The 25,277-nt window shown below is 64.6% G+C and overlaps 2 protein-coding genes across 8 annotated transcripts; one reads left to right on the forward strand and one right to left on the reverse strand.

Annotated features, from left to right (window-relative positions):
- Positions 1–899: 899 nt before the first annotated feature.
- On the reverse strand, positions 900–22,046 carry TSPAN4 (tetraspanin 4). Of its 6 annotated transcripts, none has more exons than XM_012769539.2 (9): positions 21,913–22,046; positions 18,025–18,124; positions 13,341–13,420; positions 5,019–5,210; positions 3,318–3,392; positions 2,406–2,507; positions 2,163–2,294; positions 1,983–2,066; positions 900–1,439 (listed from the first exon to the last, which is right to left on the reverse strand). In XM_012769539.2, exons 3-9 carry the CDS (start codon positions 13,401–13,403, stop codon positions 1,371–1,373), a joined length of 717 nt encoding a protein of 238 aa, XP_012624993.1. In that variant the 5' UTR covers positions 13,404–13,420; positions 18,025–18,124; positions 21,913–22,046; the 3' UTR covers positions 900–1,370. The 6 variants fall into 6 exon arrangements, with proteins under 6 accessions (XP_012624993.1, XP_012624994.1, XP_075857714.1 ...); XM_012769540.3 differs by lacking the exon at positions 21,913–22,046 and adding an exon at positions 20,657–20,755; XM_076001599.1 differs by lacking the exon at positions 21,913–22,046 and adding an exon at positions 20,243–20,267.
- POLR2L (RNA polymerase II, I and III subunit L) lies at positions 20,919–25,230 on the forward strand. 2 transcript variants are annotated; one of them, XM_020286428.2, is made up of 3 exons: positions 20,919–21,043; positions 21,139–21,515; positions 24,937–25,230. In XM_020286428.2, the coding sequence occupies exons 2-3, from the start codon at positions 21,397–21,399 to the stop codon at positions 25,043–25,045; spliced, it is 228 nt and encodes a 75-aa protein (XP_020142017.1). In that variant the 5' UTR covers positions 20,919–21,043; positions 21,139–21,396; the 3' UTR covers positions 25,046–25,230. The 2 variants fall into 2 exon arrangements, with proteins under 2 accessions (XP_020142017.1, XP_020142018.1); XM_020286429.2 differs by lacking the exons at positions 20,919–21,043; positions 21,139–21,515 and adding an exon at positions 22,160–22,394.
- Positions 25,231–25,277: the final 47 nt, after the last annotated feature.

Consider the following 25,277-nt stretch of genomic DNA (forward strand, 5'->3'; position numbering starts at 1 on the left):
AGGCAGGGGTCCTGGGTGGGGAGAGACTACACGGGGTGGGCAGGACCAGGCCACAAGTGTCCCTCTGGCCACTGAGGATGCCATAGGGGCTGACAGAGGGGCCATGCACCTGGGGTGTGGGGCTGAGGCCAGTCTAGCCACAAGGGTTTGTGACAAAGTGAGCTGAGAGCCGGGATGTGGGCCAGACCCTCTAACTGGGAGGGCAGAGCTGGGGTGGCCCCAGCTTTGGGCCAGGCACTCAGGCACCCTGCTCATGTCCCCCAAGGTCAGCGCTTGGTGCAGAGAGGTGGATGTGCCACACAGGATGGGGACTGCCAGCGGGACTGAGTGTGCCCCAAGGGGTGATGGGGAGCAGGAGGTGGCAGGAGTGAGCTGGAACTGGAGATTGTGGGGTGCAGTTTGGGGGATCAGATGCCTCAGAGCTAGTGAGGCTCCTGGGAGGTGCCCATGCCCCACCCTGGACCCCCAGCTGTCATCCCTGTGCTGGCTGTCCCCCCACAACCCTACTCACTCTCTGGTTGTAAGAACCCCGTCTTTGAGGTGGTTTGATACATTGTGCCCATTTCTCTAATTCTGCACCTGACAACTGCTTTGCTTCCGCCAGCCCACTCATAAGGGCTCCTAGGAACAGAACGGATATGGGGACCATGGGGAGAGCAGAGCCCCACTAGGAGCACACCCCAGGGGAGGGGCTGAGACAGGGAGTCCGCTGGTGAGGGGCTCAGGAATCTCCCCTGGGGCCTCTGGGCCACTTCCTGCGTCCTGCGGCTCTGTCCTCTGCAGCAGCTCACCCAGACTGCCCTGGTGGGAGTGTCCATGCCACGTGGCAGCTGCGGAGTCTGCCTGGTGCCAGTGGGGAGAGCGGATGGGGCCAGACCAGTGACACACACAGACGGGGCTGCTGCTCACACTCTTTATTGAGATGCACCTGGAGCCCGGGCACCACCGGAATGTGGACGACGGGGCCTGCGCCCCGCCTGGAGCACCAGGACCAGTGGGCAGCCTCGGGGCAGCTGAGACTCAGCCCCTGCACCCCACCCAAAGTCTGTGGGAGGCTGGGGACCCCAGCTTGGCCGCCTCCACCCCGTGTGAACACTGCTCTGGAGAAGATGTAGATATAAAAAGTGCTGGTGGCCCCTCCCGCCCCCAGCCTTGGGTACCACAGCCAACTTGGCCGCCCCTCCCACCAGGTGCAGAGACCCCAGGGCCTTCCAGGGACAGGATTCCTGGGGGCTGCAGGCACCTGCTCACAGCAGGTGCACAGAGAGCCCAGCCAGAGCGTAGCACCGAGTCCTGTGGCAGGAAAGGTGGGTGTGTGGCCCTCTCCCGGGGGTGGCGGCCTTTGGTAGAGAAGCGAGGTGGCAGGCAGCCTACGCACAGGAGGTGTCCGCCTTGACCACCTGGCAGTACATGGTCATGGCAAAGGTCAGGCCCAAAATCTGTGGGGACAGGAGGGTGGGGCTGCTCAGAGAGCCACAGGCCACTGCCCAGAGGGTGCCCCACCCCCAGCAGGAGCCCTGGCCCTGATGTGCCCAAGCATAGGACGCAGTGGGCAGAGTCCTGCACACCCCCACCCCCAGCTCCTTGATCTGGGTCATCACAGAGACGCCAGGGCTGAGAACACACCCCGAGAACTGCCAGTGGAGCCCAGAGTGGCCAAACTGCGCGAAAGGGGGACCTAAGGGCTGAGCCCTGAACCCCCCCAGGCTTCCCCTTGCCTGGGTGAGCAGGCCCTGCCCTTTGAGGTTCAGACCCTCCCAGGCCTAGAGCTGCAGGAACTTGGCTGTCCCCCCACCCCCCGCCTCTGCTGGGAGATGGCCATACTCAGCCCTCAGAGCTCAGGGCAGCCTGTCCTACCCCCCCCCCCCACAGCCCTGCCTCTATCCAGGACACTGGCTCCTTGCAGGGGAGTGCTCAGTACCAGGCCCACCCGGTCACGGGACCTGCAGGGGAACAGGCCCTCACAGCCCAGGCTGCGGTACCTGCACCAGCGCCGTGCACAGCCCAAAGACGCCCACGGCCAGCAGGTTCTCCTGGAGCCACATCTTCACAGTCTCGTAGCAGGGCTGCAGGAGAGCACATCACCCAGGCTAGAGCCCTCCTGGCTCACAGCCCCAACCTCCAGGTCCCCACAAGCCCCCAGGGGGCGGGGTCTTGCTCACCGCTTTCCACCAGGTGCCGGGCGCGTGCAGCCCGCAGCTCTCGCTGAACTCCAGGCAGCAGGAGTCAGGCACACGCGTGGCGTTGTACACCTCGAACCAGTCAGTGTAGTTGGAGACGCCGCAGCAGCGGAACTGGGGGGCAAGCACAGGCCTGGCGCTGGGGCTTGAGGGGGAGAGCAGACCATCCCGCGGTGGGGGTGCACCTGCTGACCCCGTCCACCCCCCAGCCCCCCCCCGCCTCACATCTGTCTGGATGATGCTCCAGGCGTTGGTCAGGCCCACGTTGCCCTGCGTGCCATACAGGTGCAGGCCCTTCTTCAGGTCTCGCTGGGCATACCTGTCGATCTGGGGGTGCGGCGGGGTCAGCAGGGCCCCTCGCTGTGCCCTCTCTTCTCCAGCCCCCATCCACCCATGAAGTCACTCCCTGGCACCACCCATCAAACTGAGGACTCAGTCTAGGATCTCATGACTGCTCAGGCCCTTCCCTGGCTTCCTCCTCGGGCTGTGGGAGGACCGTGGGGTCCTGGGGTACAGGGACAGGGCGAGCAGACACGTGTGCGTCCACTTGTTAGCACAAACACACATCCCTGCTGTGAGCTGAGGACCAGAAGCTGAGGCCCCGAGAGCAGCGAGCTCGCCCGGCCAGACCTTGGTCTGTGGCTCCCCTCCAGCAGAGACCAGGCTCCCTGGAGAGGTGGCTGATCTGGGGCCGGGGCAGGGATGGCACAAGGAGCCTGGAGCACCCCACGTGCCAGAAGGTCCAGAAACGCCCCAACAGGGCACCTCGGAGGGATGCGGGAGCCAGCGGAGGAGCTCCCCCGTGGCCACAGACGGAACAACGTGAGCAAAACCTAACCGCCGGATCGTGACCAAAGTGTGCAACACACATAAACAGGCCCGTCCTGATGTACGCAAGGGAGGACAGGAGAGGAACCTCCCGTCGGAAGCCGGACAACACGCGGGGGAGGGCAGTGCGAGCGCAGAGCAGCGACTGGGACCCCTCGGGCTCTGTAAGGTGCTCGCTGGAGGGCTCGCGGTCGGCCTGGCTGAGTGCCCCTGGGTATGGAGAGCCACAAACACACCCACAGCGCTGCCAGCGAGCCCTCGAGCCCGTGGGCAGGCGCAAGCCCACCGCGCCCAGGCCAGCAGCTGTACCTTGTCAGTGTAGGCGAAGAAGAGCACGGCGATGGTGGCCTCCAGCAGGAACACGAGCAGCAGCATCACGAAGAACTGCCGGAGGGGATGGGCCTCGGTGACCTGGACCCTGGTCCCCCCAGACCCCGCCACCCCCGAGCCTGCCGGCATGCCAGGGGCCACGTGGTGCTGCCAGATCCCTGCTCCTGGAGATGCCCCAGTGCCACCCCACCCTGCCTGGAACCCTCAGTCCCAGGTTTGGGGACAGTGGGCATCGTATCTTGCTCAGCCTCTCAGCCTTGTGGCCTTGGGCCGGCCTGGGCTCCCTCCGCCCCATCAGAGTGACCCAGACGCCCCCAAGTAAGGACGAGCCCCCCGCCCATCAGCTGCACTGAGGGTGCCTCGCCTGGGAGGTTTGAGATGGATCCCAAACAGCGCTCGGCCTGGGAGGTGGAGCACTCCTGCCTATCTGTGTGGCGGGGGCAGGGCTGCAGCACAGTGCTCCCCCGACTCCCACGTCACACCCCTCAGGGCAGCCGGGTGGCCAGCGCCCCTCAGGCGAGACCAAGGTGCCTGGACAGCTGCAGGAGCCTCCACCTCTGACCGCACACACACCTCGCCCTCCAGGCAGCACCCACACGGCCCCAGACCTGCCTGGGGTGGCCCTGGCCAGGTAAGCGGGTAGAGGCAGCCTTCCCAGCCTGTCCCTCCGTGTGGGTCATTGACACTGCAAAGAGGTAGGGGGGTGTGGACAAGGTGGGCATGAGTGGGGACAGCCGGGGGCCGGGGGGCAGGCATCATCATCTCCTGCCCCCATCCAGTCTCTGCTCCGACTGGGCTCCAAATGCCAAGTCAGCCCCTGGGCCCAGGGTGCCGGGCTCCTTTGGAGGCCACTCACTGCGGCCTCCTCCACTGTCCGAGGGGCCCTGAGCCCCAGCAGGGCTTCTGCAGACCCCGCTGTGCCCTGTGTCCTCCCCCACTGCCCCCACGGGGTCCCCAGCCCCAGCTGGGAACATCTTCCCGAACATGCTGGATTCCCGTGAAAGCTGACACAGGTGGGGATGTGGGGGGTATGGGTTGGCTCTACCAGGGCCGGGGACCTGAGGAAGCTCCACAGACAAAGGGACCCCTTGCGGCTCACGACTGAGGACGTGAGCAGGCATCCACCCCGCCCAACGCCTCGGCTGGGCTCACTCAGGAATCCTTTCCCTTTGTAATTATCCATGATGAGCGTTTCTGAGGAGGGGAAACACATCCCTGCCCACAGATCCATCCCTGAAGCACAGCTGGGCTGCCAGGCTCTCAGCAGAGGGTCCTGGGGGGCCGAGGGGTCAGGCCCAGGCGGGGCTGGGGTGGTCAGGGATGAGACTTGGAGAGAACAAGCCCAGTAGTGGCTGCACACGTGTGTGCACACATGCAGGGGGTGTGTCTCAGTTCACGTGTGCCCATGCCCTGTCCATGCCCCCACCAAGCTGCAGCATGTGCTCTTGGGTGAGCAGCCCCCTCAGCCCAGCCTGGCCTGGAGGACCCAGCGAAGGCCCCCCCCAGGGCTGCTCCAGACCCCTGGCCCTCCACCCCAGCCTTGCCCTCCCGTCCCTCCAGGCCAGGCATCCAAGGGGGGCCTGCATGTCAGGTGGACCTCAGCAGCCACGGCCTGGGGGAGCCCCTGGAGCCCCACCTGGCGCTGCCCCCGTGACGCCTGCAGACCCCGGCGGCACTCACCGTGAGCAGGAGGCACTTGTTCTCCTTGATGGCCCCGATGCAGCCCACGAAGCCTATGGCCATGACGAAGGCGCCAGTGACAATGAGCAGGTTGGCGGCCGACAGGGAGGGGAAGGAGGAGGACAGGGTGGCGAAGTTCCCCTGCGTGGCGGCCAGCCAGATGCCAACGCCCAGCACACCGCAGCCTCCCAGCTGGAACCGCAGCAGGCGTGAGGCAGCGTGAGGCAGGGTCCCAGGCTCCCCACGCCGCACAGCCCAGCCCACCCCAGGCCGTGCCCTCCCTCGGCCTGAGCCCCAACCATCCGGAGTCCCACTAAATCCCTGCAATAGGCCGGGTGCGGTGGCTCACGCCTGTAATCCTAGCACTCTGGGAGGCCGAGGTGGGCAGATTGCTCGAGGTCAGGAGTTCGAAACCAGCCTGAGCAAGAGCCAGACCCTGTCTCTACTATAAATGGAAAGAAATTAATTGGCCAACTAATATATAGAAAAAATTAGCCGGGCATGGTGGCGCATGCCTGTAGTCCCAGCTACTAGGGAGGCTGAGGCAGGAGGATTGCTTGAGCCCAGGAGTTTGAGGTTGCTGTGAGCTAGGCTGACGCCACGCACTCACTCTAGCCTGGGCAACAAAGCGAGACTCTGTCTCAAAAAAAAAAAAAAAAAATCCCTGCAATAGCCCTGGGGGTGTCCAGAGCAGGCCTCCAGCCCATCCTCACTTGCCCTGCGGGTTTCCCAGGACAAGAATCCTGTGGGGTCACTGGGGCTGGGCGCCCCTCCCCAGTCTTACACAACACCCTGGGCAGGTGCCCCCGACCCACAGTGCTGGGGTGCTGGCCCCTACCTGAGACAGCCAGCAGGGGGCCCAGGGCCTCCCCAGAATGCCACTCCCCCCAGGAAGTATCCGCCCACCCCCTTGCCTAGAACAGAGGGTCTGGGTCTCCTCTGGCCCCAGGACCCAGCCTGTACCCCCCACGCTGCCTCCCAGGTCTGCCCCCTGGACAGAGGCCTCAGACCATGCAGTTTGCTGCCCCTGCTCCCTCACTCCCAAACCAGGATTCTTGGCGGGTGGTCCCGGGGATTCCAAACACCAGACCCCGAGTGTCTGCCATCCGTGCTGTGGCGTCCCTGGCTGTCCCTCTGTCACCCTAGGCAAGGGAGCCCTGATGCCCTCACACTTCTGCTCATCATTAATTAGGGTTCATCACAGCCACATGGGCACTGGTGGGGCAGGAGGGTCTCAAGGGAGCACATGCTCACAGCCTCCTCCCCACGGGGCCTTCCACCATGTTTCACTACTGCTCATTGCGGTGAGAACCAGTAGAAATGGGTGTGGAGGGGAGGGGAAAGGGGCAGGGATCTGAGAGCTCACGGCCTCTCGGGACAGGATGCCCAGTCTGGGGAGCAGGGCTCGGCCTGGCTGGCTGGTGGGGCTGTGGCTTTGGCCCCCTGTTCCTCAGACTCTGAGCCTACTGGCTCAGGGTCACTCCAGGATGAAACGGGAGGGTGTGTCCCTGCCCTGGGGTGGGGGCTGGCAGCCCCTGGGGGCCCTGCCCTACTCAGGGGGAGTGGACAGGACATGAATGTGGACTGGTAAAGCTGCCCCTCGACTCCGTGGAGCCCCCTAGACTTGAGGAAACGGCGTCCACCCTCATCACCCCACAACAGCTTGCTGAGCCCCAATGGCCAAACTCATACCCGTTTTCCAAAGAAACTAGGACTGGGAGAGGGGCCACCATGGGTAGCCCCTATCCCACCACCCCAGCTGCCCAGCCAGACCAGGCCCAGGGCCTCGGCCCACACAGGGACCTCTCAGACTCAGGCAGGCCCGAGACCCCTGCCCCAGGAAACCTGGAGCATACACCCCAGGTACACAGACCTCAGGTACACAGGTGTATAGTCCTCCCCAGCACAGGGAGGTGCAGCAGCTGCTGCGTTCTCATTCTCTCACTTAGTGGCTGGGGAGAGCCAGCCGGCAGGACCCCCATGGCCAAGCTCCTAGCCAAGGACAGGAGCAGCCACAGGTGCCCAGGGGTGCAGGCCTAGGCCTCTGCTGGTGTCGGGGGTCCTCCGAGGCCCCTCAGAGTCTAACCCTGCAGAGCAGGAAAATCCCCCCTGCCAGCACACCTGAGAGCCCCCACCTGCCTTATCCATCCTGGGGGGCATGCGGGCTCTGTCATGTGGGGGCTTCCCATGGAAGGCTGGCACCTCTGCTTAACAGGTAGAAGCAAGATGTTTCTGGAGCTTGGGGCTCAGGACCCGCCCTGGGATGCTTTGCCGAGCCAAGACACCCAGAGCCCAGGGCTTGTCCCAGGGCATAGGGAATGGGGGTGGCGAGAAATGGACAGACTGAGCACAGGAGGGGTCAGCCCCTGTGCTCTGGGCACCAGGATGGGGGCATCCTGACGCAGGGCTGACGTGCCCACACTCCGACCGCCTGGCCCTGCGGTTCCCCAAGAGGCTGCCGTGGAGCCAACAGAAGCCTCAGCCCAGTGCCCAGCCTGGGGTGGCTTCTGAGCAACCCGGCCCAGAGGCAAGGAGCACACCTAGGAGCCTGGAAAGGACTTGGAGGTGGGAGCGAGCACAGCCCGAGGAGGGCAGCCTGGGACTCGCCAGGGCAGGGGAGAGCCCAGGGTGTGGAGAGCTGGGGCATGATGTGCCCATGTGTGCAGAACCGGGGTCTGTCCTCCCCGGAGAGCTGGGCTTGGGGCACAGCTGCAGAGTAGGGCAGGGGTCTGCCAGTGCCACAGAGATGCCCTCCTCCTTCCTGTGCGGCCAGGACCCTGCCGTGGGACGTACACGGTGCTGACGGCAGCCAGGGTCGCTAGGAGGGGTGAGGCTGGGCCTGGCAGCACCTCTGGGCATCCCTCACCCGTCTTGGGGAGGTGACACTTGTAACCATTGAACACAGGAGAGGCCTGGACAGACGATGGCTCAGTCCTCCCACCAGACATGTCCTGACATAGAGAGACAAGGCCATGGGGAGCTGAGGGGAACCTTCCAGAGCCCAGGGGGTGACTCAGCGGGAGTGGAGGAGCAGAAGGACACACGTGGCCCTGCCCTGTTGCTGCCCCTAGGACTGGGGACGTGAGGCCCTGGGTCCCAATCACTGTGGGGGGCGGCTCCTTCCCAGCTCTGTGCCTGCCCCACAGAAGAGGCCCCGGGAAATGGCCACCTGCCGGGCTGACCCCAGTGACCCCAGGCACAATGCCCAGCAAACAACATGTCCTGCCCTTGAGGAACAAGGCAGCCCCCTGCGGGTCACACCTGGGAGCTGAGCGCTCAGGCCAGGTGATGGCAGGTCCCTGAGCAGAGAGGAGGTGCTGGTTCAACAGGGAAGACTGTCATTTAAAACCCAGACTGCCCGAGCTGTCCACCTCTGCCTTCCAAGGACAGCGGACCGCTCAAGTCAGCAGGAAAATGAGCCGTTCTGAGCTCCCCTCGCCCCACAGGGACTCGGGAAGGGCTCGGGGAGGATACCATGCAAAGTGGCTGGCGCCAGCCCTGGGTTGGGGAATGAACACCCTGTTCCATGGGGGCCTGGGCAGGAAGCAGCTCTACACCCCAACCCCAAGCCCCATCCCCTTCCACGACTGCCCCAGCCCTGGCGGGAACCTACTGCCTTGATAAACTCTCCAGAGAACATCCTCACCTGCTCACTGCCACCAGCCAGGCACCACCAGCCCACACCACCCCAGATGCCCGGCACAGTCACAGGCAGCCCCATGCTCAAGGCCTCGCCTTGTGACCCGGGGCACTCCCCTCGAGCCCTAAGGCCACCCCGTCCCTGCAGACCCCTTGGACCCATCCCCGTACACCCTCAGACGCGCCAGCACTAAAGAATGCATGCACGTGGTTAATAAAATGACCTGTAATTTTGAAAATGTTTCTAGGTATGCAGCTTTTAAAACATTTTGGCAGGAAAATTACAGCCTCAAAGTGCAAGAGGAAATGGGCCCCATTAGACAGAAGATCCAGAGGCAGAAGTCCCCGGGGTGGGGGTGGGGGGGGAGAACCAGGTCCCTCCCCAGCCAAATGCAGCCCAGGCAGCAACACCTGGGGGGCGGGCAGGCCCCATCAGTGTTCCGCTGGCATCCGGGCCCAGCACCGAGTGGGACCGTCCTCTGGCTGGTGTCAGCCCAGCCCTACTCAGCACCGGCCCACCTTGACCTTCAGCAGCGACTGTGGACTCTGCCCAAGACTGAGCCAACGATGGCCAAGAGGCTCGGTCACCGCCAGCAACCAGCCCTGGCATGTGGCAGGTGCTGCCGAGGTCCTTTCACCTCCCCTCCTCTGCCCTTGCAGTTCCTGTCTGTGGGTTTGGGGGATGGCCTCAGGCTGGGTGTGGGAACCACGGCATGTGCTCCCCTCCCAGACGGGGGGAGGGGCAGTGCTGGCTGGCCCTCTGCCCATTGCCCCTCCAGTCACAGGCCAGTGTGGCAGATGGCCAGGCAGCCGGCCCAGCCCTGGGAACAGGGTGGAGGGCTGGGTTCCCGCAGAGACCAAGGCTGTGTGCAGAGGAAATGTCCCCGCCTTGGCTGGGATGTTGGTTACCAGGTATGAAGAGCCTGTCCACTTAAAATCTGTGCAATTGGTTGTCATCTATCGTTCGTTCGTTCTTTCTCTCTCTCTCTTTCTTTCTTTCTTTCTTTCTTTCTTTCTTTCTTTCTTTCTTTCTTTCTTTCTTTCTTTTTCTTTCTTTTTTGTCTTTTTTTAAGAGACAGGGTCTCACTCTGTCATCTAGGCTGGACTACAGTGGCACAATCAGTTCACAGCAGCCTCCACTCCCGGGCTCAAGGGATCCTCCTGCCTCAGCTATCCAAGTAGCAGGGGGTACAGGTACGCACTACCATGCCTGGCTAATTTTATTCTCACTTTTTGTAGAATTGGGTCTCACTATGTTGCTCAGGCTGGTCTTGGACTCCTGGCCTTAAGTGACCCTCCCGCCTCAGCCTCCCAAAGTGCTAGGATTACAGGCGTGAGCCACCGCGCCCAGCCTGATTTGTTTTCTTAGCCAGCCCTGAGCAACTGCACGTGCAGGAAGTGCTCAAGATACCAGATCCCTACATCACGCTCCTTGTCCACTCACCCCGACCCTGGAGCCTCTCCAGGTGCCCCCCAGGCCCGCAGATGAGGAGACTGGCCACGCCCACTGACCAAGGACCCACTGAGGCCAGAGTCCAAGGCAGGGAGAGCAGAGCAGCCCTCACCAGCAGGTCACCCCTCCCAGCGCAGCAGAACTGGGTCTTGCAGGGTGAGTAGGAGTTTGTGGGCGGGGCGAGGGGCATCCAGAGGAGACACTGTGACCCCAGCAGGGCTGCTTGGGAGAGGAGAGGAAGACCGACTGGCAGGGCCAGGGCCTCACCTTGGGCAGGTGCAGCTGAGACCCCACACCTACCACACGCATTCCCCCTTCCCGAGCACGGGCCTCCCGGCCTCTCTGCCTGTCCCCTGCTGCCCTTAGCGGCTAAGGCCATGTCTCTGCCCCAGACAGAGCCCTCCACTTTTGCTCTATGTCTAAAAGGTTCCGTCCACACAGAGGCTCGCTTGGCCTGCCACCAGGCTGGACTCTGGGGACCCGCAGAGGCCCCATGGAGCCACATCTGAGTCACCAGGTAGACAGAGCCAGCTGGGGCCCACGGCTGGATAGGCAGGGGCCCCCGACTAACCGCTGCGACCCCCAACCCATCAGAGGAGCCACGAACTCCCCAAAGGGCAGACACACAGTGGCTTATGCAGAAAGGGACTTATGTGTTTGCTGCCGTCCCCACCGAGAACACCAGGATGCTAAAGTGAGTAAAGGAGGCCCCGGCAGCTGGATGCAGGGCTCACCTCCTGTGCCAGCCCAGTGTCAGGGGACCCTGACCCAGCACAGTGCCCTGTGGTGCAGACCAGGAAACCGAGGCCTGGGAAGGGCAGGGCTTGCCCCGGGTCCCATCCCGGCCACTCAGACCACACATTCAAGGAGCGGCCCAAGGCTCCCACTGAGCTCCTGGTGTTGGGTGGGCAGGAGACGGGTGGCGTGGAGGGCTTGCCTGGCCAGGACCCAGCCTGGGAGGAGCCAGGCTGCTGGCTGGGGCCCAGGCGGGACGGTGGGCGGCCGGTACATGGCCCAAAGATGGCCACGCAGGAGCCATAGAAACAGCCTCCTCCCAGATGCCCGTGGGGCAGGGGAGGGGAGGGCAGGAAGAGCAGGCCTGTCCTCTGCGTCCACCCCCGGGACCTCGATTCCATTAATGGGAAGAGCTTTGCTAGCACAGGCTGAGAGCAAAGGGGCGGGGACCCCTCCCCCCTCCCCACCACTGGCCGTCCTCATTCACGGGCCCTATGCAGGCCTCTCCCATGAGGACAGGGCTCCCAGGAGATACCTGGCCCCACCACAGGGACCCTGTCTGTAACCTGGCCACCCCACCTGTGCGCACCTCAAGGAGCATCAGCGCCTGCCCAGGGGAGCTGTGGCCACTTAGTGAGGACGCCGCTTGCAGAAGGAGGGCAGGCGTCTTGGGGTCTGGGGGTTGGGGCCCCACCAGGTCTGCACGTCTATCTGGGTTCCCCAGCACCGGGACCACAGCACCTGCTACCTACCTGTCCTGGCTGCCTCAGGACCCCTCCCCCTCAACCCCAGGCTGGAGGCTTTGTGCAGACCCTCCCTGGCAGCCCCACCCTCCAGGGGACCTCAAATTTGGCACATAAACAAGAGTCAGCTGACCTGTGGAGCTACCCCACCCTCCCTCCCCCTTTCCCCAAGTAGGACCCCAAGGCTACCCTAGGCCTGGTCAAGGACTGTGGTCTCCGCCAGGGGCCCAGCCCTACAGTGAGGGGAGCTGGGGGGGGTCTGGTCTCAGCCCAGAAAGAGGTCTCAGGAAGCCAGGTGTCAGTGGAGGCCTTGGGGAGGGTCTGCCTTTCAGAGAATGGGGGCTCTGAGGTGAGTCCCGAGGCACAGGCAGGAGAGAGGGGTGCCAGGCTGGAGCTGGGAGACAGAGAGCAAAACCGAGGGGCAGCCTGACCAGGCAGGTGGGCAGAAGGGAGCTACAGAAAGACCACTGCACCCACCTATGAGCAGGTGCATGGCATGGGCCTCCCCCTTCCCACACCCCAACTCCTCCACCTGCCTGCAGGCTCACGTCCTGGCCACCTACCTACTCCCTGGGCCCTCCAGCCCCAACCCCTCTCCGGAAGCCACACCAGCCCTCCACCCGGCTCCCACCAATGCCCTCCCCGGAACCTCTAGCAGAGAACAGACCCTTGGGCGGCCTCTTCTGGAGGTGGACATTTGGGGCAGGAACCTCCTGGGTTGTACCCCACAGGCAGCCCAGGCTGGCTGTCCCTCCCAGGGACCCACACCCCCCACCCAAGCTGGAGAGAGAAGAGCCAGGGCCCAGCAGGGAAGGAAAGAGCAGGAAAGTGGCCCCGGGTTTGTGGGCTTCTGGCCTTGACTAGACCACAGGCAAGTGAGCACCCCCGAAGTCCACTGCCCAGGCAGGAGCCGAAGCCACGCCCCTGTGCGCCCAGTTGCAGGAGAGTTCGCTGGGCAACCAAGACCAGAGACGGAATGACCTTGGCATCATTTCTCCACCAAGCCTCCCCTAGCCCAGCCGGTGAAGCCCAGGGCGGCCCAGGTAATCAGAGGTCACCCCCAACTCCAGCCCAGCCCCCCCCCTCAGGGTCCAGGGGCAAGACAGGGTCCAGGTGGCAGCAGGCTTGCTCCACCTTGACCAGGTGTGAGACCTACTGTTGTGGGGTGGGGTGGAGTGGACACTCAGCTCTGCTACACCCAGCACACAAGCCACCCCGGACAGACACCCCTGCAGCACGGCCAAGCAGACCCGAATCCACCTCCGCAGAAGTTAGGGGAGCTCTGGTAGGAGCAGGAGGCGGGAAAGCCAGGCGCCTCCCTGCAGGCACTCGTCCCCCCAGTGTCGGGCCCCACCCCGATCCCACAGGGGCCCAGCAGCCCGCTCCCCGGCAGCCCCCGAGGTGGGTCCCTGGGTCGGTGCTGGGAGGGGCGCGGCGGGGGGCGGGGCAAGGACGCAGGCTGCGCTGGGGAGCGGGCGCGGGGCGGGGGCCACCCCTGGGGCTCGACCCCAACCGCAGGTGCAGCGCCTGGGGTGTCCTGGGCAGCCCTGTACCGAGCGCACATGCGCAAGAGAGGGGAGCCGGCCTGGCCGGGCAGTCCCGGGGCAGAGGCCCGGCCGGGCACCTGCGGTAGCGGAAACCTCAGCCGCCGGCTCCGGCCCAAGCAGCGACCCTGGGCTCTCCGCAGCCCCCTCGACCCAACGCCCTGCAGGAGCGGTGACACCGACGCCCCCAGCCCCCGCTGCGACTCACCCAGAAGAGCAGGTTGAAGGCGAACATGAGGTACTTGACGCCCTGGAGGCAGCCGCGCGCCATGCTGCAGCGCTTCAGCTCTAGGAGGAAGATGAAGGAGAGGTCCAGGTAGAAGACCACGTACTTGTTGCCCTTGGGCGACGTGTAGCGCGCCTGGGCCGCCTTGGGGCCGGGGGTCGCGTGCAGGCCGCAGGAGGGACCCCCGCCGTCGCCCGAGCGCCCGCACAAGCTGCTGCAGCGGCGGAACGGGCCGCCGCGCGCGAAGCCCGGGCCCCTGCCCTCCGGCGACGGGCTGCGCCGGTACGTGGACTCGTCGGTGCTCGAGCGCCGCATCGCGCCAGCCAGCCGCTCAGCGCCCTGCGCCCGCCGTCCCGGCCCGCGCCATCCCGCCGGCCCCTCCGGCCCCGCGCCCGCCCGCCGACCCCGCGCCCGCCCGCCGACCCCGCGCCCGCCCGCTCCCGCCCCGCAGTGGCAGCGGGCGCGGCTCCGCTCGGACCCGGCCGCGGGCCCCGGACACCTGCCCGCGGACCCGCGGCTCCGCGGCTGCCCCCGCCCCGCCCAGCCCCTGCCCGACCAATGCGAGGAGGTCCCGCCCCCGCGCGGACCCCCGCAAATGGCTCCGCTCCGCCCCGGCCGACCAATCGCAGCCCCGCGGCGACGCCCCCGCCCCGCCCCGGCCCCTCCGCCGGCGCTCGCCCGCCCCCCGCCACTGTCGCGGGCTGGGAGGGAAGACGCTCGTGGAGGGCAGGGGCTGGGGCCAGCGCGGGGGCTGAGGCTTGGGCAGCTCCAGCCCGGGGACCTGCGCCCACGGTGCCTGGCCTGGACCCAGCCATCCGGGGAGCCTGGACCTCCGAGCACGCAAACGATATGCAAAGCGCTAAGCAAAGGAAGGGGTGACCCAGTTGCTGTCGGTGGCAACTGGAGGCGGTTCTGGCTTGGGGTGCTTTGGGGAACCCTCTGTGCCCAGGATGTGGGGTCACTCTTCAGGACATGGAGGGGGTGTCCACAAGGCTTCCTGACTTTACAGGAGGATCCAGAGCACACAGAGGAGGGCAGGAGTGGTCCCAAGGGACCCCCAGAGCCCCGTGGGAGGCTGACAGCCCCACTCGGGCACACAGAGCGCCCAGTGCCCAAGCCAGCCTCCTGCCCCCGTGTGGCCTTCCTGTAGCAAGTCAAGGGCAGTCACATGCACCTGGCTGGTTAGATGCTCTACTGTCACCCTCTTGAACTTCTCAGTTTTTTTTTTGTTTGTTTGTTGTTTTTTTTTTGAGACAGAGTCTTGCTCTGTCACCCAGGCTAGAGTGTAGTGGCGTGATGATAGCTCACTGCAGCCACCAACTCCTGGGCTCCATCAATTCCCCTGCCTCAGCCTCCTGAGTAGATGGGGCTACAGGTGCACGCTATGCCCGTCTAGTTTTTCTATATTTTTTAGAGATGAGGTGTCACTCTTGCTCAGGATGGTCTCAAACTCCTGAGCTCAAGCGATCCTCCCGCCTCGGCCTCCAAGAGTGCCAGGATTACTGGCGTGAGCCACCGCACCCGGCCGGAATTATTGGTAATTCTTAAAGGAGAGGCCTAGAGTTTCATTGTGGTCCAGCCCACACTGGAAGTCAACCTTTGAGAGACCTCACCTCCATCCCAAAGACACACAAACACAGCGATGCACCGTGCACTCAGGCATGTGCACACAGACACTAGCAGACACACTAGCCCATCACCCTGGGTGTGCACAAGATGGCCACAACCAAAGCCAGGGGACAGGCCAGGTGCGGTGGCTCATGCCTGTAATCCTAGCACTCTGGGAGGCCGAGGCAGGCGGATTGCTCGAGGTCGGGAGTTCAAAACCAGCCTGAGCAAGAGCCAGACCCCGTCTCTACTATAAATAGAAAGAAATTAATTGGCCAACTAATATATATAGAAAAAAAAATTAGCTGGGCATGGTGGCGCATGCCTGTAGTCCCAGCTACTCAGGAGGCTGAAGCAGGAGGATTGCTTGAGCCCAGGAGATTAAGGTTCCTGTGAGCTAGGCTGATGCCACGGCACTCACTCTATCCTGGGCAACAAAGTGAGACTCTGTCTTTAAAAAAAAAAAAACAAAAAAAGCCAGGGGACAGATGCCTGTCAGTGGCCCCCATAGCCCACCCCATATCTCTGAAACTCCAGCCCTACCAAAGGGCTCAGGGTATAAGTGCCCCCAGTGTAGGGGGCAGCAGCAGGTGGTCCAGATCCCCCCACTCGGTCTGCAGCCTAGAGGTAGAGGGGAGCCCCAGGCCTGGAGAGAAGGGCCTTGGCAGGCACAGACATGCCCTGCACCCTGTGCTCGAGGCTGTGGCAAAACCTCCCTGGTCACTAGAGCCATCAAGTGGACATGTCCACACATGGGATAGTCCCAGGAACTGAAGTCCAGAAGAAGAGGAGGGGTAATGGAGGGGAGCGGAAGGGGGAGGTGGAGGGACAAGAAGGGGAGGGATGAGGAAGGGCCGGAGGAGGGCAGGAAGGGGCGGGGTGCCACCGGCAGGCTGTCCCCCGCTGGGGGCCGGGCCCTCCCTAGGGCCAGGCTGAGCGCCCAGAGCTGGCAGGTCCTGGGCCTGAGACCCGGGCTCAGGGTGGTGGCCCTCTGCCTCCCCTAGTGGCGATGAGGAGAACTGCAGCCACGGCCCTCGCTGGGCGGGGGTGCAACCTGTGGGAGCCCCCCAGTGCAGGAAGCATGGGAGACCCCCTGCTACTCGAGGCCAGCCTGAGATTTCCCAGGGCACCCTACCTTGTCCTTTCCCTGAGGGCTCTTTGGCGGGTCTGGGCCCCAGGAAAGGGTCAAAACAGTTTCTGCACACCAGGGGCCCAGAGGAGAAGCAGAGAGCCCCCACCCAGGCCCCAACAGAGACCACCCCACAGCTCTGCCAAGACAGCCTGTGGTGCCAACGGCCCTGGGAAACTTTTGGCACCCCTCCCCAATAAGCCCTTGGGCTGACTCAGCTGCCTGGCATGCCGAAGCAGAGGGCAGACCCTCAGGCACACACAGGAGAGGGCGAGCAGGGAGCAGGCACTCTGGACACAGGCAGGGGAGGAGCCACAGGGGCCCAGGGAGGACCAGGGCTGATGGCAGAAGCCCCACCCTGCCCTCCCCCAGAGAGGCCAGACTTGGAACCAAAAACAGCACCCTGGCCGGACGCGGTGGCTCACGCCTGTAATCCTAGCACTCTAGGAGGCTGAGGCGGGTGGATTGCTCGAGGTCAGGAGTTCGAAACCAGCCTGAGCAAGAGCGAGACCCTGTCTCTACTATAAATAGAAAGAAATTAATTGGCCAACTGAAAATATATATATAAAAAGAAAAATTGGCCGGGCGCGGTGGCTCACGCCTGTAATCCTAGCACTCTGGGAGGCCGAGGCGGGCGGATTGCTCGAGGTCAGGAGTTCAAAACCAGCCTGAGCAAGACCCCGTCTCTACCAAAATATAGAAAGAAATTAATTGACTAACTAAAAATATATATATACAAAAAAAATTAGCCGGGCATGGTGGTGCATGCCTGTAGTCCCAGCTACTAGGGAGGCTGAGGCAGTAGGATCGCTGAGCCCAGGAGATTGAGGTTGCTGTGAGCCAGGCTGACGCCACGGCACTCACTCTAGCCTGGGCAAGAAAGTGAGACTCTGTCTCAAAAAAAAAAAAAAAAAAAAAAAAAGAAAAATTAGCAGGGCATGGTGGTGCATGCCTGCAGTCCCAGCTACTCGGGAGGCTGAGGCAGCAGGATTGCTTGAGCCCAGGAGTCTGAGGTTGCTGTGAACTAGGCTGATGCCACGGCACTCACTCTAGCCTGGGCAACAAAGCGAGACTCTGTCTCAAAAATAAAAAATAAAATAAAATAAAACAAAACAAAAACAGCACCCTGCCACCTCACCCCATTGGTGGGGTCAGAGGTCAGAGGTCAGGCAGACTCCCCGCAGGAAGTGGGCCTCCAGTGGTGCCTAAGTAAGCCTGCCAGCCACTGTGTCGTCCCTGCCCTCCCTGCAGACACGCTGGGCTGGGGAGCAGACCTGCTGGGCCGGGGCTGGAGGAGGCTCCCCTAGGTGGGGGCTCCCAGGGCAGGAGCAGAGGGGTCATGCTGCCCGGGGTAGCCATGCATCCTGAGCCTCATCTCTCCCGCATCCCAGGCAGGTGAGGCCGGGAGGGGCAGGGGCAGCCCAGGGCTCCCCCGGAGGTGCTCATGGGTCTCAAGGCAGGTCTGGGTTCCTGCCCTGAGCCCAGCGCCCAGATGCAGTCTGTGTCCCCCAAACCCCTGCACCCCTCCTGCCTACAAAGCCTGCACACATCACCCCACGAGCAGATGGTGAGCCTACCTGGGATGAACCAGAAAACTCATCCAAGGGAACGGGGCCGGTCAGGGTGAGCACTGGGCTCGCTTTGAGTCTGGACTTGGCAAGTCCAGAATTCACACCAGGCTGTCCAGACCCACCGAGGGGCCAGGCAAGGCCAGGCTGGCAGAGCTCGGCAGGGGGAAGGTCTTTCCCCAACCCTGTGGCCCCAGAGTCCAGCCCCTTGCCCACAGGAGTCCCAGTGCTCCCCCAGCTGGGGCCCCAACGAGACATGCTCAGCGTCCAGTTGGCACGGCCCCTGGGCCGGGCACAGGTGGGACCCAGAGGCAGCCCCAGTGCCGTCCCCACCACACCACCCAACCAGGCCATGACATACCTGGGCTTGCCACAGGAAGGAGGCCACGTGGTGTTCGGTGCCCCTGCAGGCTGGCCAGGGGCTGGACGAGTGGTCAACGTGGCCAAGGCAGGCCCGAGCTCTGTGGAGGGAAGGACAGAAGCCCTGGCTTCCACCTTCAGCCGCACAGCTGCACAGGGACAGGTGTGGGGGCTGGTGCCCAGGGGACAGGGAACCCCCACTGGGTCCCACAGGGAACCCCCTACAGGGCAGAAGGGCAGCAGGGGCGGAGAGCACCTATGTTCGGAGATGTGTACCCACAGCCCAGGGACACGCAGAGACGCACAGACACATGCAGACATGTGGCACACCGAGACACGCAGTGGTGTCTCCCCCAGGCGCCCCAGCCCCTGAGCCCAGCCTGTGTGTCCACTTCCCACAGGGCGCCCTGCAGCCCGCCTCACCCCTCTCTTCCGCCCAAGCTCAGGAAGATGGCCCTCCCTAGGGAGCCATCGGTGCTGATCCACAAGGCCCACCACCCATCTGTCCTGTCTCACCACCCAGGAACTGCGGTGGGGAGGGGCGGGGTGAGCTCACCTGGTGGGGGAGCTCAACTGGGGGCCGAAGGGCGCCCTACCAGCTCAACCCCCAAGGTCTCCCAACTGCCTGGCCTCCCAGACCAAGCCTGGGGTGGTGGGGCAAGTGGCCCTCTGGCAGCCCCCCAGGCCAGGAGGGGACCCAGAGGTTCCGTACCCCACCCTGGCTCCAAGACACTTGGGCTGCTGGGGGAGTGTGAGCCGCAAGGAGGCCACGGACACCCACCTGGCTGGACCAAGGTCCCACTCAAAAAGGGACCTCCCCAGACGCTGCGACAGCTTGCCCAGGGCGGCTAGTGGCTGCCATCGCAGCCTGTTGCGAGGCAGGCAGGGGCAGCCGGGGTGGAGAGAGGCTTGGAGACCGCCCACCACGGTCCCCCAGGCCCCAGGCTGGGAGGCGGATCTGAGGAGGCAGGGAGGCCGCCAACACAAACAGGCCCTCCCCCGCTCACTCTAGGAGAGGGGCGTGGCAGACACCCAGGCCCCAGGCAGCCGGCACCCCCCTGCCCCTGGGCGGGGGACTGCCCCTCCCACCCAAGCCTGAGCCTCTGGAGGCTGGAGCCACCCGTCCAGCCCCCTCCCACTCCAGGGAAGGGAGAGACGCCCCTCCCACCTCTCCTCTTGGGCCAATGAAGGCCAGCCCCGACTGAAGCAGATGTCCCTCCCTGTCCCTCCCCAGCACCCTCAGGTCTTTCTCCGTGAGGGTTGTGGGGGTGCAGGGGACACAAGTCAGACCTTGGGAGGGGCCCTTCCACCCCACCCCACCCCCGGTTCCAGGAGCAGCCCAGCCTCAGTTGTCCATCCCACCGCACCCCTGGCCCTGACCCATGTCACCTGGACCCTACTGAACAGTCTCAGGGGCATGGCAGCCCAGGCAAAGGGATGGCAGATGGTGACGTTCCCAAATGCCACCAGAGGTGTGGGTCACTAGGTTGGGGCCAGGTCAGCCTCAACCACAGCTGCAAACACCACTGCCCACACTGCCAGGTCTGGAGGGCCACTGGGACAGTGCTGAGCGAGTGTTATCCGGGGTACAGCAGGGTGTGTGCGCACCACAGCGGTGTCCGGCACACATGTCCACGGCCCCCCGTGGCATGCGATCCTCAGAGTGAACACACGTCTGCCCCTGCCCAGCCAGAGGCACAGGCATGAGGGGAGGCTGGGGAGAGGGGCTGTCACCACACCCCCTAGCCGAAGGTCACATCTAACCTCACTGAGGTTGCAGACCCTCCTGGTGGGCGGCTTCTGGTCCCACCAGAGGTTTAAGATAGGGAAACTGAGGCTGTGATCCAAGACCACGGTGCAAGTTCTGCCCAATCCCAGCCCAGTGCCCTCCCCTCCCCCACGGCTGGCCTATTTCCATGGCAACGCCCAGGGTGGGAGGGGCTGGGCAGCTGAAACTTCAGTCACGAGTTTCCCATGTCCCCTTCCCTGAAGTGACCCCTTCAAGCGGGTTCCAAACCACATGTAAGAAAACCCTCCCTCTCTTTGTGCCCCTCGACCCCAACCATAGGGGGCTGGATGCCCCATTCTTGTGAGACCCCACCCTACCGACGCTTGCAGAGGCTGGGCCAGGCCTTGCAGACACTGCACACCCACCTACCCCTGCTCATCAAACACACTTGCAGGGAGCACGGGCCACCCAGGGCTGAGGCAGGGCTGACCTCTGAGGCTGCCCAGGGTCCTGGGGTCTAGCCTGGTCGGAGCAAAGGACAGGCCTGAGTCACAGCAGAGCCAGGGAGGAGCCCGGGGGCCTCGGTGCTCACGTGGGGGGCTCTGTGGACATGCTGGCGGAGGAGGGGAGTAGCGGTCCACAGGGGCAGCCTCAAGTTCCCAGGACCCTCAGGGAAATCAGGGAGCACACACAGCTCGGCTCGGAATTCCAGGAATGTCAACTTGGCTCAGCCAGGTTTTGGGAGGGAGGCTCCCTGCCCCAAGTCTCCCAGAGTAAACAACTCCTCCTGGCAGGAACAGGGGGGGACAGGCCCAGGGTCCCTCTTCCAGGAAGCCTTCAGCCCCCACCCGCTCCCGAGGGCCCACCCTCCTGACATCCTGGATCCCATACCCCGCCCCCTCACCTCCACAGCCACCAGCAGCCTGGGCAGCCAAGCCAGGTCTGACCCCAGGCCACTGGCCAGGCCAGGGCAGGATGTGCGTCCACTCAGCATGAGGGGAGGGGGCAGGGAAGGGAAGTGGCCTGGTGTCTCGTGGCTCTGCACGTGGCTGGGTGGGGTACGGCTAATCCCCATGAGGAAGCTGTACAGGGTCCAGGCCAGGGTGGGGCCACAAACCCCAGGTGGACAGTGGCTCTGGCCAGCCCCATGAGACCCTTCATCCCCCTCCCCTGCAACTAGGGCAAAAGTCCAGCATTTGCCCTGAGAGAGCAGTTAAGCTGATGCCCGGGACACGACAGGCCCACTCCCACCAGATGGCCCACAGCCCCAACCTGCCCTGAGCCCCCACAGGTACCACTGTGCAACACACCAGCCCCCACAGCTCACCTCCTCCAAGGAGCCTTCCCTGCCTCTCCCTGCACTCACCCCACCTCTCCCGTCTCCAGGGGCGCCCACCAGCACAGCCAGAAGAGCGCCGGTGCCAGGCTCCCCACACCCCATCCCAGGGACACAACCACCCCGTCCCTGAAGCCCCTGGAGACCCCATCACCTCCAGGGTCAGCTGGCCTTGCAGGCACAGCTCCCAGGACTGTGCCCAAGGGTGCCCTTTGCCAAGATCACGCCCTCCCGGACCTCCCTCACCCGGCCCTCTCCCCGTGCTCAGAGGTGCGTCTGCGCGCCCATGCCCAGATCATGGGGCCGGGATGGCGCAGACCCCCCTCCCCTTCCCGGAAGGAGCCGGAAGATCGCGGACAGGGGCGCAGCGAGGCGGTGCAGGGGGAGCAGCCGCCGCCCCCATCCGTCCCTGCCGTCGGGGCTACAGGTAAGTACACGGCGGGGGCCGTTTCTGCGCGGCCCGAGCGCGGCGGGGGCCGAGGCGGCGCCCCGAGGGTACCGGCCGCGGCAAGCATGAAACGCCCCAAACTCGGCGGCAGAGCCCCCGGCACCCCGCGGTAGGGGGCTCCAGGCGGAGACATCGCGTTCCCTGCAGGGCCAGCAGGGGCGGCGGGAAGTCCCCCCACGCGGCCGCCGGACTTCCTACAGCCCCTCCGTCCCGGCCCCGCGGGCATCGCCGCGCCCCCCGCCCGGCCCCCCCACTTGTTGCTGCGTCTTGTCTCGGGGCTCGAACTCGCGCGCCCCAGCTAGCGTCCTGGTGCGGCCGTGCCGGGCTCGGGCGGGGGCGCCGCAGGACCCCGGCCGCCCCCCAGCGCGGCACCTACCTGCGCGCCGCCCGCAGCCCGCGCCGTCCGCTCCACCGAGCGCTCCCGCCGCGCAGCTGTCAGTCAAGCGGACACGAGAATCGCGAACCGCCGCCGCCGCACTCTTGCGGCCCCGCTCGGACGCCGTCGCGCCGGGTCGTACCAAAGCGGCGAGCGGGGGGCGCCGTCTGTTCCTCCCGCGGCGCGTGGGCCCCGGGAGCCGGCCGCGCGAAGCAGGCCGGTCGCGGCGGGGCTGGAACGTCCGCGGCGCCGAGGCCGGCGGGGACGGGCCGAGCCGGGCCGGGCCGGGCAGAACCGGGCCCCCGCGCCGGTGGACGCGCCCGGGCGGGGCCTGCAGCGCCGCTGCGCCGGGCTCGCAGTGCGGAGACAGACCGCCGCGCTGCCGCCATGATCATCCCCGTGCGCTGCTTCACCTGCGGCAAGATCGTCGGCAACAAGTGGGAGGCCTACCTGGGGCTGCTGCAGGCCGAGTACACCGAGGGGTGAGGCTCCGGCCGCGGCGGGGAGACCCGGCCTGCGGGGCGGGCGGGGGTCGTGAGGTGGGGAGTCCCGGGGTGCGGGGCGGGCGGGGGTCGTGAGGTGGGGGTCCCGGGGTGCGGGACGGGCGGGGGTCATGAGGTGGGGGTCCCGGGGTGCGGGGCGGGCAGGGGTCATGAGGTGGGGGTCCTGGGGTGCGGGGCGGGCAGGGGTCATGAGGTGGGGGTCCTGGGGTGCGGGGCGAGCCACGGCGCGGGCCGGGGTCGTGAGGTGGGGGGTCCCGGCCTGCGGGGCGGGCGGGGGTCGTCAGGTGGGGGGTCCCGGGGTGCGGGGCAGGCCACGGCACGGGCTGGGGTCGTGGGGAGGGGGGCTCCGGGCCTGGGGGTCGTGGGGATGGGGGGTCCCAGCCTGCCAGTAGGGCCGGGGTCGTGGGGTGGGGGGTCCCGGGGTGCGGGGCAGGCCACGGCACAGGCTGGGGTCGTGGGGAGGGGGGCTCCGGGCCTGGGGGTCGTGGGGATGGGGGGTCCCAGCCTGCCAGTAGGGCCGGGGTCGTGGGGTGGGGGTCCCAGCCTGTGGGGTGGGCCGGGGTCCTGGGGATGGGGGAGGTCCCAGCATACCCGGCGGGCAGGGGTCTTGGGGATGGTCCCGGCCTGGGGGGCTGGGGCACTCATGTCAGGATTTTCAGGCCTGAGGTCTCCTCCTCCCAAGATCCGACCTATTCAGGAGAGCATTGTCCCCCAAAGTTTAGGGAGATGAGCGGAGTGGGCATCAAACTACTGGTGTCTTGGGGCCTTATAGGTGTCCTGTCGGGTTACAGGCGCCACGTGACCCACAGTATAGCCCTCAGCCTCCTCCCTGTTCACTCGCTCCCTAACTTGCTATCCCTGCTCCAGGGCCTATCCCTGTGTCCTGCAAACTTAGGCTGGTCGTTTTAAGATGCAGGACAAACTTCCCGACCGTCATCATCGGGCTTTTCCTGTTCTTGTCCTTGAGTACTCCAGTTAACCACCGTGCCTGTCTGAGCCTCTGCCCCCACTGTGGAAGGCTGTGTCGGGTTTTTTGTTTTTTGAGACAGAATCTCTGTTGCCCGGGCTAGAGTGCCGTGGCATCAGCGTAGCTCGCAGCAACCTCCAACTCCTGGGCTCAGGCGATCCTCCTGCCTCAGCCTCCCGAGTAGCTGGGACTACAGGCATTCGCCAGTATGCCCGGCTAATTTTTTTATATGTATTTTTAGTTGTCTAGCTAATTTCGTTCTGTTGTTACTACTTTTTAGTAGATATGGGGTCCCACTCTTGCTCAGGCTGGTCTCGAATTTCTGAGCTCAAATGATCTGCCCACCTTGGCCTCCCAGAGTGCTAAGATTACGGGCATGAGCTACCATGCCTGGCCAGCTGTGTGTCTTGGTCTCTTTTTTTTCTTTTTTTGAGACAGTCTCACTTTATTGCCCAAGCTAGAGGGAGTGCTGTGGCGTCAGCCTAGCGATCCTTCTGCCTCAGCCTCCTGAGTAGCTGGGACTACAGGCATGCGCCACTGTACCCGGCTCATTTTTTTCTCTATATATTTTTAGTTGTCTGGCTAATTTCTTTCTATTTTTTTTAGTAGAGACGGGGTCTTGCTCTTGCTCAAGCTGGTCTCGAACTCCTGAGCTCAAACGACCCTCCCACCTCAGCCTCCCAGAGTGCTAGGATTACAGGCGTGAGCCACCACGCCCGGCCTGTCTTGGTCACATTTGAAGCCCTGGGGCTGTCGTGTGCCAGCAGTGAACCATAGGCTCATAGGCTTTCTCTGTGAGTGTGTCACAGGAGTAAGGGAAGCAAATAGTGGGCTGGGCAGGCTGCAGGAATGGCCAGGTTAGGAGTGAGGCTGGCAGCCGGTCCCGGCCCCTCTCCCAGGGACGCATGGGCAGGGGGCCCCCGTCTGGCCTTCCCTTTCCCAAGCTGCCGTCTCCACACTGGAACCATCGGTATGGGAAAGTTCTGAAGGCCTTCAGGGCGACTGGGACCAGGTCCCAGGGAAATGGAGGCTTCCGACGGACTTGGGACTTGGGAGCGATGGCTCGCTGGAAAGACAGTCTCTTGCCATGATTTGGGGGAGCAGAGGTAAGGGGAGAGCCTGTAGCAGCTGAGCGGGGCTGGCTCTGGCCAGGGCACAGTGACTGCCAGGGTGAAGCACACTGGTGTACTTTGTCAGGTGCCAAGGGGAACTGAGGCATGGCCCTTGGAGAGCCGCCCATGGGTGGCCTGCGCTGAATGAGGGGCTCAGGGAATTGGCAGCTTGGTGGCCCTGGCTTCTAAGTTCCCTCTGATGACACACAAATATGGCCAGAGTGGAGGGTCACCAGGCTCAACCCCAGGTGTCTGGGTACCCTTTTCGGTGTTTCCAGGTTACTCCACCTGGGACCGTGCGTTGGGCCTTAGTCCCAGGTCCCGGTGGATCTGTCCACCCTGCGGTGAGCAGGCAGGAGTGGCAGAGGTGGCCGGGACCTGGGCTCCAGGCCCGCGCAGAGCTGACGCCACAGCTGTTCTCACTGTCCCACCCCTGATGCAGGGACGCCCTGGACGCCCTGGGCCTGAAGCGCTACTGCTGCCGCCGCATGCTGCTGGCCCACGTGGACCTGATCGAGAAGCTGCTCAACTACGCGCCCCTGGAGAAGTGACCGGCCGGAGCCCCTGCCCCGCTCCCCCCACCCCGCCTGCTGCGCTGACAGCGGCAGTCAGTGTCCTGCCCAGAGCTCATTAAAGCGAGGTGTCGGGAGCTGGGAGCAATGCCTGACCACAGCACGGGGGCGTGTACCCCCCACTCTGGAAGGAGTGCCCAGTAAAGGTCTTTCAGAACCACCGAGAGGTCCTGCTGGTTGGCCTGGCTTTGTGGGGCTCCCTGTGTCCACG

Source organism: Microcebus murinus, chromosome 4 (assembly GCF_040939455.1).
Source record: "Microcebus murinus isolate Inina chromosome 4, M.murinus_Inina_mat1.0, whole genome shotgun sequence".
In the NCBI taxonomy this organism is placed as follows: Eukaryota; Metazoa; Chordata; class Mammalia; order Primates; family Cheirogaleidae; genus Microcebus; species Microcebus murinus.

What these genes read in the sequence shown, in the direction of transcription:
- TSPAN4 (XM_076001597.1), bottom strand. Translation starts at nt 13,673, where the DNA reads ATGCGGCGCTCGAGCACCGACGAGTCCACGTACCGGCGCAGCCCGTCG. An exon ending in CCTTCAACCTGCTCTTCTGG is followed by an intron (nt 5,211 to 13,340) that starts GTGAGTCGCAGC and finishes CTGCGGTTCCAG; the next exon opens with CTGGGAGGCTGCGGTGTGCT. An exon ending in TCTTCGCCTACACTGACAAG is followed by an intron (nt 2,508 to 3,317) that starts GTACAGCTGCTG and finishes CCGCACCCCCAG; the next exon opens with ATCGACAGGTATGCCCAGCG.
- POLR2L (XM_020286428.2), top strand. Translation starts at nt 21,397, where the DNA reads ATGGCGCAGACCCCCCTCCCCTTCCCGGAAGGAGCCGGAAGATCGCGG. An exon ending in CCCTGCCGTCGGGGCTACAG is followed by an intron (nt 21,516 to 24,936) that starts GTAAGTACACGG and finishes CCCCTGATGCAG; the next exon opens with GGACGCCCTGGACGCCCTGG.